This window comes from Equus asinus, chromosome 13 (assembly GCF_041296235.1).
Source record: "Equus asinus isolate D_3611 breed Donkey chromosome 13, EquAss-T2T_v2, whole genome shotgun sequence".
NCBI classification, from domain to species: domain Eukaryota; kingdom Metazoa; phylum Chordata; class Mammalia; order Perissodactyla; family Equidae; genus Equus; species Equus asinus.
The window spans coordinates 55,918,301-55,934,556 of record NC_091802.1 but is presented as its reverse complement, the minus strand read 5'-3'; the positions used below and the strand labels follow the sequence as shown (position 1 = coordinate 55,934,556).

The window sequence follows — 16,256 nt, the reverse complement described above, 5'->3', positions numbered from 1 at the left end:
GAGCAGGGCAGACCTGCGAGCTTAAGGGCCACAGCCCCCTACAGGGGCCCCTCCCTCTTTCCTACTCTGGGAGCTGGAAGAGGGGTGGGCAGGAGGGTGGGTCTTACCTGAAACACCACCCTTGAGGTCTCAAGCAGATAATGTGACACAGAAGCTCCCACGACGACCCCTCTGTGGGCACAGGAGTCTGGGTGGGGGTGCCCCGGGTGCATGCAACCCAGGGGCCTGCTCAGAATGGGACCCACCATGAGCTAGGCCCAAGGGCAGCAGCCTCGGGTTCTCAGTAAGGGGAACTGATCATGAGTGCCCCCTATGCCCACCCGGACCCCATCACTCACTGCTGCAGGCAGAGGCATAAGACCTGGCCGAAGCGGCTGGCGTTGGCATTGAGGACTGTCTTGGCATGGCCAAAGCTGCTGAGCAGGGGCAGCACGCCATCCAGCTGTATGGGAGAGGGGCATTCAAGTAGCCCTGGGAGCAGCAGTGGTACCCACTGATCAGACGTCCCAGCTGAGGACACTGTGCCTGGGGACTATGCTGGTCCATGGAAGGGTCAGCCCCACCCCACCTGCCTCCGCAGTAGTCAATGCCTGGGGCTGCCCCCAAGGAGAAGCCAGAGGCCTGAAGACCACCCTCCTGGCCCAGAGAAGGATGGTCCCTCTTGGATCCTTGAGAAATGGCCAGCTGCCCCTCACCTGACATCCCCTGTCTCTCATCTGCTCCTGCTCCAGGCTGCTTAGGAACTGCACAATCCTTTTGGAAGCCTCTGTCTTCCCTGAGCCGCTTTGCCCACTGAAGAAGGGAGGTGCTGGCAGGGTCACCAGGAAGGGGCACATAGGATGACCCCATTGAGCCCAGGAAGTGGGAATGTGCCCGCCTGGAAGTCATACCAACACTAAAGGAGACGCCTAAAAATGCAGAAAGATAGATCCAGGGCGTGGAGACCAAACAGAAAAAAGTCCCTGAGATGCCACGTCAAGGAGTACACACAGTGACTTCAGCCAGGAACACAGCCCTTACAAAGTCCAGAGCTGCCACCCAGCAATGTACCAGACGGGCAATTTCAAATGCAGACCTCAGGTCCTCCCACTCCCTGCCCTCAGTGAGGCGTGTGGGATCAGCCACTCACCTGAGAAGAATGCACGTGCCCTGGCCAGTGCTCTGAGACAGGCCATAGGCTGACGCCACAATGGCAAAGATGTGTCTGGAGAAGGAGGAGGGGGCAGATGAGAAGGTTGCCAGAGATGGGCATCTGGGGCCCTCCTAGATGTAGGCAGGATACGCCCGCAGTCCCCAGGACCTCAATCAATGGGACGCGCTGGGCTTAGCCGCCCAGGGAGGTAAGCAGAGGGTTGGTGGGGCAAGGCACGTACGGGGTGGTGTTGGGGGCCTTCCTGGGGCGGTAGCTGGCCAGGACCTCAGGAGAGAAGAGAGGCAGGGGCCTGTGGGGGTTCAGAGCAAGGAGGAGGGGTCCCCCAAAGGTCTGAGGAAGAAAGCACAAACTCTCATCAGAACATGGAGGGAGCAGGCCCTGCCCCTGGCCCCACTGCAGCTCCCCAGAGAGGGCGCAGCACCCAGCCCAGGGAGGAGACGCAAGAGAAGCTCCAGGGGTGCCAGAGGGCCCTCTGTCCCCAGGGGAAAGGGCATCCCAGCCCGCTATCCCCTCCCTGGCGCCCCCGTACATAGATTCGGCCCAGGTGAAACCTCTTCTTGAGGCACAGCAGCACGGAGCTGTCACACATCGGTCTGTGGGGACAGCAGGGGGGAGGAGCAGGGAGTTGGGGCAGAAGGAGATCCTGGGTTAGCGATTCCACTGGCTGCAGAGACACTTTGGGCAAGTCGTGCACCCTCTCTGAGCTGCTGCTCACGGCGGCCCAGCTGCTACATAACTTATCCCCTCCATGGGGGCCACAAGCAGCACCGGGCCGCTGACCCTGAGGGAAGCTTTGTGCCAGTTAGGGAAGGAAGTCCCAGGCGGGCGCACTGACTTTCACCCCTCAGCTGTCCCTCCCAGCCAGACGACGTTTTGTGAGGCAAAATCCCTTCTAAGGACACAATTAATAAAAACGGGGGTCAAGTGGGCTATGAGGAACTGTGTGCCCAGGCACGGCGGATTTAGGACTGCTCACCGCAGTCGGGCCAGGTCCTCGGTGTCTTCCAGGCCGGCCCCGAGGCTCCTGCCCTCGGCACCCGGGGAGGGCGGCGCCTCCAGGCCCGGCCCGAGGCTCAGCTCCAGGTCCCTCTCCAGCGCCTCCTCGGCCTCATCCTCGGGCTCCCACCGCTCCCTCGGGGACCCGCAGGCGTCCGGGCCCCTCTCCCGCCGCAGGCGGGTCTCCAAGGCGAGTCGGGGCAGCAGTGCGGCGGTGCCAGGACCAGGGTCCTCGCGGGGTTCGGAGCCCTGCGCCCAGTGCACCGGAGCCTCGGCTTCCAAGGTCTCGGGCTCCGCTTCGCTGCTGGAGCCGCTGTCGTCGAGTGGGGACTCAGCGGGGGGAGTCACGCCGAGAAGAGAGCCGCGGCGGAGTCCGTCCGCCTCTTCTCCACTGGCCCTGCGTCCCTCACTGTCCCCTGAAGCCTCTGCACAGGCCCAAACGCGCCCCTCCCCGGAGGGGGCGTCCGCGGACGCTTCCTCCGAAATCCGGCTGCTAGATGCCCTCCCCGCCCTGTGAATTCTGGGGAACACAACCGCGAACTTGGGATCGGGAGTCGGGTCCTGGTCCTCAGAAGGCTCGTCGGGGCCAGGGGTCTCCGCAACCTGAGGGGAGCTCGGGCCGTCGCCAGGGGGAGCCCTCGGCGGTCGCCCTAGCCCAGCTACGCCCGCCAGGCGCAGCGCTAGACCGCGCCGCAGCCCCGGCCCGCGGCCCCGCCCCTCGCCCTCCGCCGGCCCCGCCCCCCGCCCCTCGCCAGCCCCCTGCCCGGCTCCCCGCCCCTCGCCTGCCGCCCGCCGGAGTCTCCGCTGCAGCCACCCCAGGAGGCCCAGGGCCCGGGCCACGCGCGGGAACCGCCGCTTGAGGTCGGCGCGACGGGGACCTGCGGCCTGGGGAGCGGGGCCTGGCGGGGACCTCGCGCGGAGGCTGCGGAGCGCCACGAGGGCCACCAGCGGCGCTGAGTCCCCCGGCCGGTCTCTCCCTGAAGCCCCCGCTTCGCTCTCCCCCGCCGCCACTTGCACCTTCCCCACCACCTTTCCGACCTGGCGGCACCGAGCCCGGGCAGTCGAGACCTCGGTTCTCCCGGGCCCGGCGCCCCGCGGCTCAGTCTCCGCCTGCGTCCTGTTGTCTCTCGCGTCCCGGGCCGACCTGGAGTCCCGAGAAGCCCGCCAGCTCCAGGGGACGCGCGCGCGGCTGCCCTCGCGGGGGCTGGAGGCCGCGGCTTTTCGGTCCGGCTCAGCCTCCGTGGCCCGGCTCGCCGTTCCTGGGGCTGCCCGTGGGTCCCGTCCAGGGCCGGCCCCCTCCAGACTCGAGTTCGTGTCTGTCCCGGAATCCTCGGTTGCTCCCTGGGGCCCCGGCCCCGACGACCCTTCCTGGCTCCGGGGCTCGGCGGGGGGCTCGTCGCTACCCCTGCCGTTGCCGCTCGGGCCGTCGCTGCTCAGGCGCTCGCTCAGCTCCAGCGCTGACTCCGGCCCGGTTTGGGTGCCTCCGGAGCCCGTGTCCGTTTGCTCCGACTTGGGCCGCAGCTCCCGGGCCCCGCCGCTCTGACTGCCGCTTTCCCTGGCCTCGCGGGCTTCGCTGTCCGGGCAGGAGCTGCCCCCGTCTCCGCCCGACATGTCCCCACCGAGGCTTCGGGTCTCTCCGCCGCCCCGGCGAGCCGAGGGTCCCCGCGCTTTTCCTCTCCTCCTGCAGCGGCCGCGCTCGCCCGTCTGCTCTCCTCGGGGAAGACTCCCCTCCGCCCCGCGCCCCGCACGGCTGTCCCCGGGCTCGCGGCTGTCCTTAGGCCCGCGTCCCCGACGCCGCGCGCTGCCTCCTCTCTCCTGGCCCTCCATGGGCTGCCCAGTCCCTGGCCGTGTGCAGCCGCCGTTCCCCTCTGCGGTGGGCTTCCTGCGACCGGGGGTCCCCTGGCCTCCCGCGGTGGCGGGCTCCAGGACCCGTCTCGCGCCGCGGGCCTTGCCGCGGCCCTGTCGGCGCTCCTGGCTGGGCGCGCAGTCCGCGCTGGCCGACCCGGACTCCTGCTCCCCCGAGGCCGGCCTCCCGGGTGCCTCCGGGCGCTGAGGGGCCTTGCCCTTGCTCCTGCCCATAGCGGGCCCACTGAAGAGGGGCTTCCCGACCCCTCCGTTCTTTCCTCCCCCAGGATCTGGCTGCCCGCGGGCGCCCACAGCCCTGGGCTGCGCACCTCACTGTTTCTGCCCTGGCGGGGGCTTCGGGCTCAATCTACCGCCAGCGTCTCCCGCCTTCTGCGCAGGCATCAATAATGCAGGCGGCCCCGGTTCCTGATCCCCTCGGCCAACAATGGAGCGGAGGCCGCCCAGGAAAGAGGAGACGCTGCAGCTGCGGACAAAGGCCGTGGACAGGGCAACCGTGCCGCTCGGGAGTCGCTGCCAGCCCGGGCCGCCCTGGCACCGCGCCAAACGGGGCCACGCTCTGCTCCCGCCGCACTGCTTGCCCAGCAGTGGGTGAGGGGGCGCTGAGAGAACCTGTCTGGGCTGTTCTCCTCCTGGGGGCTCTAGGGGGCACCCTCCCTCCTCACTTAGCCCCTGGATTGCCCCAGGAGGCTGGCACCCGGCTGACCTGGGTCCACAGCAAGCTCTCCGTGAGCTTTGTTAGTCCTTGTTGTTGATCTTTTAGGTTGTGAAATATAATTTAAAGAAAACTGCATAAAACCTACGTGTTCACCTTGAACTGATGTGAGACAAATGCCCTGGACCCTCTTTGAGTCGTGGAAAATAACCAGACCCCATAAATCCCTGATTGCTCCATGTGTGTGTTGTTTAAATATTTGATTTTTGAGCAGATAATACATTCACAGAGTTCAAAATCCACAAGATAAAAGTCTCCCATTCCTGTTCTTCAGCCACTCAGTTTTCCCTGAGCTTACCCATTTCTTGTATTTCCTTCCAGAACAATCCATGCAGAGAAAAGCAGCAAATATTTGATTTTCCCCTTTGAGCCCAGGTGGAAGCTTATCTGGTTCATGGCTTTTCACTTTGTGTTTTGAACTTAACAGATTCACTTGGAGATTTCATCCTAGAACATAAAGATCTTAATTTTCTTTCTTTTTTTCACAACTGCGTAGTATTCCAGCAAATGAATGTGCCATTGTTTAACCAATTCTTTATTGACACATTTTTTATATCTGAAGCAGATGCTGCCTTCACTCCATCTTTTGTTCCAGTCACAAACAACACTGGACTGTCATTTCACCCGTGTCCAAGTAGAATCATTTCCTAGAAGCAGAATTGCTGGACCATAGGGTATGTACGTTTGTAATCCGAAGATTTCCAAATTTTCCTCCATGAAGGTTGTACCAATTTACACTCCCACCACCCATTTCCACGTAGCACTAAAGGATGGTGTTACCGAACATTTTTGCCGCTCTGACACATGACAAATAAAATCTCCATGCTGTTTAAGTTCATTTCTCTGTAAAAATAAGCAACTTCCCCCCCCCCCCCATAGCCATTTGTTTTCTGAGATCTCTATTTTCTCATTCTTTTCCCCCCTTTCTATTGGGTGTGGATCTGTTTCTTGATGGTTATACTATAGTGAAATGCAGGCAGGATTCATGAGCCCATTTGAAGGGTCCCAGGGAAAGGCAGCTGCTGCAGGCAGGCTCTGCGGCACCCAAGATGGAGCCAAATGATATCCAGCCAGGGCCTGTGTCCTGTCCCACCAGCACTCCTGTGCCCCTGCTGACCCCATCAGTCTGGCCTCTCCTCAGCAGCCCCACCCAGAACCAGAATGGCGGAGGGTAACATTCCAGATTGTGGCATTTTCCTTGGAACGCTTTCCAGTTGGCCCACACCTGCCTTACACCCACCTCTCTGCACATCTCCTGGAGCCAGCCTCACACCTGGGTGGAGCTGCCGCATGCACTCAGGTGACCCAGGAGGGCACTCGCAGCCCAGAGGCCTGGTTTGAGTGATGAGTTGAAAGTGACTTACCTTTGCGGTCTGCATTCTCAAGGAGGCAGCCTTCTAGAGAAGGAAGCAGCTGTCCCAAAAGGACGCAGGCTCCTGGGTAACATCAGTTACCATGTAACTCACGAAACGGATAACTTTTACTGTGAAAGTCTGTCTTCTGTGCTTCTCCAGCACCAATACTTAGGGAGGCAAAGGGTGATGAGGGCTCATTTCCCCTGCATAAGGCAGAACGTGGAGCAACGTTTTCATACAGTGGATTATTACACAACATTGAGAACCATCTACAACTGCCAGCAATGTACAGGGGTCATCTCGCAAACAGTGGTGAGTGAAAGAAGCCAGGCATGGAAGAGTTATAGGATCACTGTACGATTCTATTTATATAAAGTGCAAAAAGAAGTAAACTGACCCGGAGAGTGGTGCCCGGGGTGGGGGTGGGGGTGATTGGAGGGTCACAAGTGAGGCTCCAGGGTGTGGGTGATGCTGTTTGCTCGGTGTGTGGAGATTTGTGGGGTCGTACTCCTGTGACTTGTGCTATCCTTTATGCATTTTATATTCAAAAAGGTAACACAGAGGGGCCGGCCTGGTGGCACAGTGGTTAAGTTCGCAAGTTCCGCTTCTCGGCGGCCCGGGGTTTCCCAGTTTGCATCCCGGGTGCGGACATGGCACCGCTTGGCAAAAGCCATGCTGTGGTAGGCATCCCACGTATAAAGTAGAGGAAGATGGGCATGGATGTTAGCTCAGGGCCAATCTTCCTCAGCAAAAAGAGGAGGATTGGCAGTAGTTAGCTCAGGGCTAATCTTTCTCAAAAAAAAAAAAAAAAAGAGAGAGAAAGAACTCACTCTTTTGCCCTGGACTAATAATAACTAATAACAATAAATAGCAAACCTTTCAGGGCTTATTATATGCCAGGCATTGTTCTAAACACTTTACTATGAATTCATTTAATCCTTGAAAGCACTCTAGGAGGTTGGTGCTGAGGCCAGCCTGATGGCACAGTGGTTAAGTTCGCGCGTTCTGCTTCGGCGGCCTGGGGTTCACTGGTTCGGATCCCGGGTGCATACCTAGCACTGCTTGTCGAGCCATGCTGTGGCAGGCATCCCACATATAAAGTAGAGGAAGATGGGCATGGGTGTTAGCTCAGGGCCAATCTTCCTTAACAAAACAGAGGAGGACAGGAGGTGGGTGCTATTAGTATTCTCATTTTATGGATGATACAACTGAGGCACATAGCTGAGTGTAGCAGAGAGTGTCAGGGCCGGGAGGCCAACCAGGCAATCTGGTTCCCAAGGCCTGCTGGAGAACCCATGTGAGGAGCTGCCATCAGCTACAAACAGAACTTGGGTTTCTCTGACCCATCACGACGTGTCCTGTGAGCTCTGTGACCCTCGCCAGTCTTCTGCCTTCTCTGGTGCTCTCTTCTCCTTTCTGTTGATTCAGGCCCGCTCTTGTATCTCCCTCAGCTGGGTGGGTATGGCAAGCTTCTGACCCCTGAGCCTCAGTTCCCTTCCCAAGTGTCATTCGTTATACCTCCCCAAACCCTAGGAAGGGGATATGACCCCATTTCATAGATGGGGAAGTGGCTCAGAGAGGGTAAGTGGTTTAAGGACACACTTCCAGTAAGTGAGGAACTGGGGACCGAACCCAGGTCCCATGACCCTTAGTACCAGCTATTCTGCTGCATGGTGCTTCTCCTGGGAACTGGTTTTGGAACTGGCTTTGGTTCCCCCTCCCACCTCCTGGCTGTGTGACCTCCAACAAGCTCTTGGGAACTCCTGGGACAAACCTGACACTAGGAGAGAGGGCCCCCCCATCCAACCCTGGTTCTCCCCTCTGCCTCCTCTTTTTCCCTCATCCCTTCACCTGCTTTGCTCACAAATACTGTGAACTTCTCCTAGGGTCCGTGGCGAGCCCTCTTCTGACTCCACTCCACACTCCCCCTTCCGGAGCCATCTCCTCCTCCTGGCCTCACTCACCATCCACAGTAACTTTCGCCTCCTTCGCTTGGTTGCCAGGAGCCAGGTGCTGTGTGACTTTACACTCTCAATAAATCCTTACAACCCTCTGAGGCAGGCCCTATTATTGTGCGCCATTTTACAGACAAGTAAACCAAGGCACAGGGGTGAGGTCATCTACCCAAGGTCACACAGGCAGTCACAGGCAAAGCCCGTGTTGGCGAGCTGGATCTGCCAGACTTCCAAGTCTAAGTGAACACCAATCTCCCGCCTCTGGATGTCGTAGACCCTCAGATCTAAGTCTCCAGACCACGTGTCCAGCTGCCTGTAGCACCTCTCCGAGGCCCTTGGAATCAGCAGTGACCTCCCTGACTCGCTCCCTTTCTCCGCCTGGCAGCCATCTTTGTCAGCTCCACCTCTCAGTACCTCCATTTCCCCACCACCGTCACCTCTTCTGGGCTGCTGCTGCAAGGACCCCACCTCCTCTCTCCGTGCCAGCCCAGCTTCCGGAAAGTTAACCCACTTTCTAGAGAGTGCCACGCCCTTCCATCTGTGCACTCCTATTAGTAAAAACTGTTGATCTCACACTCCCAATATGAGAATGTTTTCTTAGAACTGAACTATTCGAACCATCAACATTAGCTAACCCTTTGAAGCACAGCGCACTCAAGGCAAAGCCCGTCCTTAACGAGCGCAGATGTCAGTCCATTTCCCAAGAGTCTTTTTGATGCTTTTAGGTATGTGCGCACACGTCTGTGTGTGTGTGGTTGTTGACTTTTTGTTCAATCTGATTAGCCAGATCACTGCTGCAGCCACAGAGCTCCTCTGAGCCATGGAAGTGCTGGCTCTGCCATTTTCTTCTGATTTTCTTGTGTTTGCATTATTACCATTACCTTCAGTTCTTGGTTTCTTGGCAGCAAACTTCCTGTCACTTGTCCATTTGTATGGCTTAATTTAGCTAACTGGATAAAACAAGCTGTAGGTCCTCCTAAACTGGCCGTCAAAAAACCATACGCGTTTCCATAGGCTGGGGTTAGGGGGCTGTCCAGCTCTCCCAGGTGTGAGGGTCCCACTCCCTCCTTGTCAGTTTTGGTGCATGATCCTCTGACCCAGAGACTGAGGACTCCAGTGCCAGCTCAAGGTATAAATAGTAAAGCTTAATTTCTTTTACGACAAAAAATAAAAGACATCCTGTGCGTGGGACTCTAACATGTTCTCCCTGACCTTGACAGAGAGTCACCCCCATCATTAACCCCTTAACCTCGTGGACTCCTATGAACCTCACAACAGATCACGAGGGAATACGGTTAGTGCCTCATTTCCCAGAAGGAACAGATGCAGAGCCTGAGGTCACATGAGCGGAGCTTGCTGGGATTAAAGTACAGTGGTCCTTAGAGGAATGAATCTCATCATGGAACTTCCTGCTCAAAGCCCTTCAGATGCTTCCACTGCCTCGGGACGAAGTCCAGATGGTAAACTTGCAGGGTGTGCAGCATCCCCATCCCCGCCCCCGCCCCGGGCTTTGTCTTCCAGCACCTCCTCCACTTCTTCCAGGGACGGCATTCCTCTTCCCTTTGGGTAACTGTTCATCCCCATTCCTCGTGGTTCCTGGGGCTCCCGTCTCAGTAAGCACCCCCCTCTAAGGAGAAGCAAGGGATGCTCAAGTGGCCCAACTTCCAAAATCCAGAGACTCTTGAGCTGGCCACGCTCAGTGGAGGGCGAGTGGTCAGATGCTCCCACAGTGCGTCCATCCCGGGACTGGGCCTTAGCTCCTCTTCTGCTCTGTGAGTTAGTCGGTGTCCTTCCAGCAGGCCCTTTCCCTACTAAGGCCAGGGTGGGCTCCTGTGCATATGGCAGTGTCCTTGCCCTCACGAGGCTCCAGGGGCTCCCAGTCTGGCCCCAGCCACTCGGAGACCTCATTTCCAGCACAGTTCCTGCCAACCACCTTCAGCTCCTCACTCCTTCCCATGGCAAGCAGACCGGTTCCTCAAAAGCTGTTGTCCCCTCTGTCCTCTGTACAGAACAGCCTGCCCTGCCCACCACACCTCCTGCCCACCCAACTCTTGGTCATCTCTCCTGTCACAGCCTAACGAACATCACCTCCCCAGGCGCATTTCTCACTAGCCCCCGGATTTCTCCATCCTAACACTTCCTGCGCTTGGAAGGACTGTGAGCCCAAGGGCAGGGACCACATTGTCTTGGCCTCCTCTGACCCTCAACCACCTGGCATACAGTAGGTGCTCAACAAGGACTGGTGAATAGATTGGGCTGCAGCAGAATCAACCTCTGCCTTATAGAGACCTCAAGAGCTGTCTGATCAGGCCCATTCATCTAGGGGTAAGATCTTTTACCTCCGGGCAGTGCCCCCCACCTCAGCAGTACCCCACAGTCCTTCCTTGAAGTCTGGAAGAAGCCACCAGGTCTGAGATACTGTGGGTGTTTCCCCGCCTGACAGTAGGAAAGGCCAGCCAGGGGCCTCCCTGTCTCGGGCTCAGAGATGCAGTCAGACAGACTCAAAGTGGTTAACTCTTGCCATTTATTCCCAAAGAGAGAAGGCAAAACAGTGTTCAGATACAACCAAGCACAGTCTGCTCTGATTGAAATGGCTTAAAAAACGGATTCTCCTGAGCACCAGCCTGGCCCAGGGGATGGACCCTTTATGATCTATCCCCTGGCAAGCGGAGGAAACCGCCTTATGATCATTTCCACTTACGTGGAAAATTTCTGTACAATTAAAAAATTAAAGTCATTGGATTAGTCCAGTGAAGAGGTAATAAGGTGTTTATTAAAAACTCTTTTTCACCCAGAGGCAGTTAAAATTCATAATTTAAAACCCAGCCCACTACAAAAAGGGGAGAGGGAATAAAAACTGTGCAACATTGACAAAAGGATCAAGACAGACGAGGCCCAGGGAGGGCACCCCCAGGGCCTGGAGTCGCTCCTCTCCCAAGGCCTGGAGCAGCAGCAGGGTGAACCCGGGGGCGCCCCAGCACCTGGTACAGCCCAGTGCACGGGTCTCTCCAGGTGGGGCAGTGCCCCGAGGAAGAGCCCTCAGTAGTGTGTTCATCGCGCAGCCTGGATGCGCGTCCCGCTCACTCCGCTGCAGAAGGAGAGAGAGAGACAGCAGATCAGGAGCATGCTGGGCAGGGCAAGGGTCTCAGTCACCCACCCTGAGCCCAGACATGGACGTTTTCAGGACAACCCAGGGCCTGTGTCAGGGCTGGGATGGACCCAAAGGTCAGCAGGGCCCTGAGGGGTGGGGACGGGGCCTTTTCCTCCTATCCCTCCCCAGGAGCACACCCTCCCATCCGCCCCAACCCTGCAGTAGTGCCCAGAGCCCTTACCTCCCCCATTGCTGAGGCTGTACCTTACGGCCACTCGCTGAGAACGCCAATCACCATAGCTCCTACATGGGCAAAGACAGGGCAGTCACCTACCACGGGGACTTGGGGTGCCCAGACAATGACCCTCATCCTCAGAGCTTTCCTGGCACCTTGGGGTCCACCCCTGCAAGCTCGAACAGTAACTCACCCGCGGTCTCCCTCCAGCGTGCTCTGGATCTCCTTCAGGACCCCTGCAGGGCAGGGGTGGGGAACAGAGGTCTGGTAAGGCCATCAGGGGCCGGGCCAGACACAAGCCTGTCTCCCCCTTTTATTGATGGGGTGCTGGACAGGTCTGCCTCCCTCAGGGAAATGGCCCTCAGTTTCACCCTGGCCTTGTAAGCCTCCCCCCGGAACATCCCTCGTGCCAGCCCACCAACTCCAACCCAGACTCACTCTCGTCATTGAGCAGAGCGTGCTCCATCACGGGGCTGGGCCTTCTCTCTGGAGGGCAGAGACCAGGTCAGGCGAACCTTGGGCACTCCTTGCCCCAGCTCCCTCCTTCCTGGGGTGGGGGTGCTGGAGCCCAGAGCCAAGGACTGGAAGGGATGCTGTTTCTTTTTTTTCTCTGCTTTTTTCCCCCCAATTCCCCCCAGTACATAGTTATATATTTTAGTTGTGGGTCCTTCCAGTTGTGGCATGTGGGATACCGCCTCAGTGTGGCCTAATGAGCGGTGCCATGTCCACACCCAGGATCTGAACTGGTAAAACCCTGGGCCGCCAAAGCGGGGCACGCGAACTTAACCACTCGGCCATGGGGCCAGCCCCAGAGATGCTGTTTCTATTCCTAGCCTGAACATCATTTGCTCACCTGGGATCCCGTTCCCTCCCTTCCATCTCCAGGTCTGGGCCCAGGTGTGGTGCAGATGTGCTCACAAGACCTGTGCCCCCACATGCCCTGGCCCCAGAGAGGCCTGTCTTACCCTCTCCATCACTCTGGCTCCCTGAGTTCCTGTAGGGAGAGAGATAGTGAGGATCAGGGGCCACTGGGCTCCCCATTCCAGCTCGAAAAGCCCTGGTCCCAAGAGGAATGTGAACTGACCTAGCCTGCCCTGGGCAGGGGGCCCACGGGAGGTAAACCAAGCCCTGCCCTGGACGGCAGTTTGCACAGAGGGAGGGGCACAGGAAGGGGGGCAGAGCCAGGGCTGGGATGGCGGGCTGAGCTCACAGGGGAAGGGGACTCTGGCCAGGCCCCAGTGTGTGCCTCAAAAAGAGTGGGGGTGGGGGCGGAGGGGCAGGGGCAAAGGTCACTGGCCCTTTCACCCACCTGGCCCTGCCCAAGGCCTTCTCAGGGCCAGATCCATTGCGGGGGCAGCTGTGGTTCTTGGTTTCTGCTGAGTCCACCAGACACCGGGGCTCAACCAGCCACTTGGTGGAGAGAGAGAAGCGCTCAAACTCCGAAGGTGAGATCAGGTAGAAGCCTGGGGGGTGAAGGAGAAGCCTGGTAGGTGAGGCCAGCCCAGGTCTCCCAAGTCCCACAGCTGCCCTTGGGGCTTCCCTCCTAGGGGGTTAGGGGCCAGGGTCTCCCTCGAAATTCTCCACCTAAGGACTCTGGCCTTGGCTGCAACAGCCCTGGCCACCCTCCCCAGCAGCCCCTGGCAGCACAGTGGGAGCCCCACACCCAGCCCCGCTCGCAGAAGTCCCGGACACGCCTGCCACCTGCACACCTTGGCCATATTTGGTGAAGACGCAGGAGGCGATGCCACTGACGTCCTCCCGGCGGATGCAGCTGTAACGCACCTGGGGCTTGAGCAGGGGCACTGAGACCACCTGGACGTCGCCCAGGTTGGTGAGGACGGCCAGGTGATGCTCCCCGTAGTCCTCCACTCGACAGCTGCCGAAGTGGGCCACGCTGACCCGCCGCACCCGCGAGCCCTCCAGGGCAGTCAGCTTCAGCTTCAGCTTAGCACTCACCTTGGGCAGCGTGAACACCTGGGGGCACAGGGCGGCCAGTCAGACCATGGCCCGACCACAGTTTGCAGGGCTTCATCCAGCCAGCAAGGACTCCTCATGTCCCTGTCTGGTGCTGCCGCTGGGCCCTGCCCTCCACCGCACGCCGCCCAGCCCCCCCCCCCCAGCGCTCGGACATGTAGCCAGTACACTTGGGCTGTGAGGACACCAGGGCCACTTATTTCCATGTCTGCATTTTCTGTCCCTCCCACAGACACAGTTCCTGCTTCGGTGTCCCCACCACTGACCAGGGGCACAGGGACTCCACCAAGAGCCCTCTCCCTTCCTCTGTCCCTGCAGCCCCTCACACACCAACTGCATATACAACTTTCAGTGAGTCCCAGCCACTGTCATTTGTGCTCATGGCCTGAGCCCCGCTCCCCACGTCCCAGGGATTGCTGGGGGACCCTGCCTCTACCCGCACAGCACCTTGAACTGCTCCTCTGACACAACAAGCAGTTGGTGGCTTCCCTGCATGTCTGGGCTCTTCGACAGGTCATGCGCCACTTCCAGGGGCTCAGGAAGGGGCACGCTGTGTCCATCCAGCACCAGGATGCCCACTATGGGCGCTCGGTGCATTAGCTGGATCTCCTTGGCTACAGGGAAGGAGGAAGGCTAGTGGTTGGGCGGTCGGGCAGAGGGAGGGCGAGGCTGGAGACACCCTCCCATCCCCACATAGGCAGACAAGCACCTTCTACTCTCTCTCTGCTCAGTACTCACCCTGCTCTGCCCGCACCAGCTCATCCATTCTCCGCTCAGCGGGGGGCACGCGCAGAGCAAAGGCGTAGACAGCACCCCCATTGGTTCCAGCCCACAGTGAGGGGCAGTGGCGGGAGCCTGCCAGGAGGCAAAGGGCTATATCTAACTCCTGGCTCTGGAGGTCAAGTGCAGCCAGGTGACCTAGGCTTATGTCCTGGCCTTGCCAGTTACTACCTGTGTGACTCCAAGGTCAAGTCAGTAAACCAGGTAAGCCTTGATTTCTTCCCGTGTAAAACGGAACTGCTATGGGCTCTGCCTACCTCCCAGGGTGCAGACAGGAAAGGCTGGGAAAGCTCTCTGACAACCAAGGGCCCCGTGCACAGATGATCCCGAATCCAGGACAGCTCAGCCCTCGAGATACAGCAGCAGATGGCCTCCAGCCCACCCTTATCCCGGCAGGAGGGAGCAGGGGAGAAACAGCCAGGGGAGCTTCTGTAAGGCCCTCTGCGTACCAGCAGGCACGTGGCATGACACAACCCTCCCAGCCACTCTAGGAGAAAGATATTCCCCCATTTTACAGGGAGAGAAGCTGAGACCCAGAAAGGTTAAGTGACACGTCCAAGGCCACACTTCTAGAGAGCGGTGAAGCCTAAATATGGAGCCAGGACAACCACACTCGGAGCCCCGAGGAGGGACGGGAAGGAGGCAGCTGGGGGCTCTGGTCTCCCCTTGCTCAAAGGGGAAACCCCTCTTAGGGTCCCACCAGCCAGGCTAGCAGCAGCCTCCAACATGCCCTCATGCCAGGGGGGCCTTTCTCAGCCCCCCACCTCAGGCTGGCCACTCACTGTCCCTCAAGTAGGTGTCAGCGAAGTAGAGGGTCCGGACGAAGCCTGTGAAGGAGTCCTCCGCCGAGCGGGCCTCGATCTTGCGCTGCACAGGCGCCAGCTCCATGTTCTGCAGGCCCGTCCGCTCTGCCCTGGAGCTTCCCTCCGGCACCTGCAGTGGGTGGGCCGGGCGGGCATGAGGGTGGGTTCTGGCCCCCCAACGGGGGCATCCGATTGCTCATCACGGGTCCTTCCAGGGGAAGACTGGCCACAGCCCATGGCACCACCTGCCTGGTAACAGTTACTGAAGACTTGACCCTAAGGCGTTAAAACGATTGCCTTTTACACTTGGGAAAGCTGAGGCACAGAGCAGCAGTGTGACACATCCGAGGCCACATAGCTGGTGGGTGGTAGGGCAGGACATGAACCTATGTGGTATAGCTCAAAGCCTCTGCTTGAGCCAAAGCAAGGGGGTGGGGAGTAGTAGTAGCTTGGATCTGCTGCTGGCTACTCTGAGCTCTGCCTGGGTACGAGGTCAGCCTTGGCCTCACCTCCCCCGGGGGCCCAGCTGGCCGCCGCTTCCGGCTGGACACTCGGCTGCGACGTATCCGGCGGAAGGACTGGCGCAGGGACTTCTTTAGGGACTTCACACGGGACAGTGGGCCCTCCAAGGCTAGCTGGTCGCTGGGGTGCAGTGTGCACCTGGGGGGAACATCAAGTCCTCAGTGCTGCCAGGGCCCAAGGGCCCCTGCCCAGCACCAATCCCAGACCCGGGCCCCGACCACCCTGGGCAGGCAGGCTGCTCACTTGACAAAGACCTGTCGCCGTTGCTGGTGGTCAAAGAGGCCAAAGCCGTGGCTGGTGCCAAAGGCCACGAGCCGCCACTCAGAGTGTAGGGCCAAGGAGGTGACCACAGCCGGGGGCTGGCACTGCACCAACACAAAGGGTTGGAAGCCGGGCTCGAAGCGCACGGGCCCTGGGCGGGCACACAGGCGCTCGTGCCCCTTCCAGCGGTAGCCCTCCTGGTCCTGCAGCAGGTCGGCCTCCACCTGCTCCACAGTGTGCTCTGCCTCCTCGTCATTCAGCTCCAGCACGAGCACCTGGGAAAGGCAGCAGATGGGCTGAGCAAACCCCAGCACCAACAGACAGCGGGACCTCAGGGACCCTGATGGTGGGGACAGCAAAGGACCTGGACACATGGCAAGGCCCAGGGCGCAAGCAGGGCCAGAAGGCCTCTGCCCAATCCGTAGCTCTTAATTCTGGAAGAGAAACAACAATCCCAAAGGGCTCCAGGCAACCTCAATCCACTGGGAAAAGCACGGAGCTGCAGGGGCTCCTGGTGACACCGTCAGTGGGCACTCAAGGGGCTGGTTCCTGT

General features: G+C 59.3%; 2 protein-coding genes across 20 annotated transcripts in view; both read right to left on the bottom strand.

Annotated features, from left to right (window-relative positions):
* Positions 1 to 4,282, bottom strand: part of MYO15B (myosin XVB) — a 33,872-nt gene extending 29,590 nt beyond the window's left edge. For 10 of the 14 annotated variants that reach the window (XM_070483628.1, XM_070483630.1, XM_070483631.1 and 7 more), the window contains exons 1-7: positions 2,130 to 4,282; positions 1,683 to 1,746; positions 1,374 to 1,483; positions 1,130 to 1,204; positions 696 to 792; positions 339 to 442; positions 108 to 225 (exon numbers count right to left, since the gene is read on the bottom strand). In XM_070483628.1, the coding sequence (XP_070339729.1) occupies positions 108 to 225; positions 339 to 442; positions 696 to 792; positions 1,130 to 1,204; positions 1,374 to 1,483; positions 1,683 to 1,746; positions 2,130 to 4,228 (2,667 nt within the window). In that variant the 5' untranslated portion in view covers positions 4,229 to 4,282. Of the gene's footprint in view, positions 1 to 107; positions 226 to 338; positions 443 to 695; positions 878 to 1,129; positions 1,205 to 1,373; positions 1,484 to 1,682; positions 1,747 to 2,129 lie in introns of those variants that run through there. The other 4 variants (XM_070483633.1, XM_070483640.1, XM_070483642.1 and 1 more) reach the window with 2 other exon arrangements.
* Positions 4,283 to 10,783: 6,501 nt separating this feature from the next.
* The window catches only part of LLGL2 (LLGL scribble cell polarity complex component 2), a 36,287-nt gene continuing 30,814 nt past the window's right edge, over positions 10,784 to 16,256 (bottom strand). For 3 of the 6 annotated variants that reach the window (XM_014839823.3, XM_070483626.1, XM_070483627.1), the window contains 12 exons: positions 15,686 to 15,978; positions 15,430 to 15,580; positions 14,900 to 15,050; positions 14,076 to 14,192; positions 13,785 to 13,951; positions 13,073 to 13,337; positions 12,673 to 12,826; positions 12,329 to 12,357; positions 11,802 to 11,849; positions 11,557 to 11,599; positions 11,370 to 11,431; positions 10,784 to 11,125 (listed from right to left, as the gene is read on the bottom strand). In XM_014839823.3, coding sequence (XP_014695309.1) covers positions 11,118 to 11,125; positions 11,370 to 11,431; positions 11,557 to 11,599; positions 11,802 to 11,849; positions 12,329 to 12,357; positions 12,673 to 12,826; positions 13,073 to 13,337; positions 13,785 to 13,951; positions 14,076 to 14,192; positions 14,900 to 15,050; positions 15,430 to 15,580; positions 15,686 to 15,978 — 1,488 coding nt within the window. In that variant the 3' untranslated portion in view covers positions 10,784 to 11,117. The remainder of the gene's footprint in view (positions 11,126 to 11,369; positions 11,432 to 11,556; positions 11,600 to 11,801; positions 11,850 to 12,328; positions 12,358 to 12,672; positions 12,827 to 13,072; positions 13,338 to 13,784; positions 13,952 to 14,075; positions 14,193 to 14,899; positions 15,051 to 15,429; positions 15,581 to 15,685; positions 15,979 to 16,256) is intronic. The other 3 variants (XM_070483623.1, XM_070483624.1, XR_011493940.1) reach the window with 2 other exon arrangements.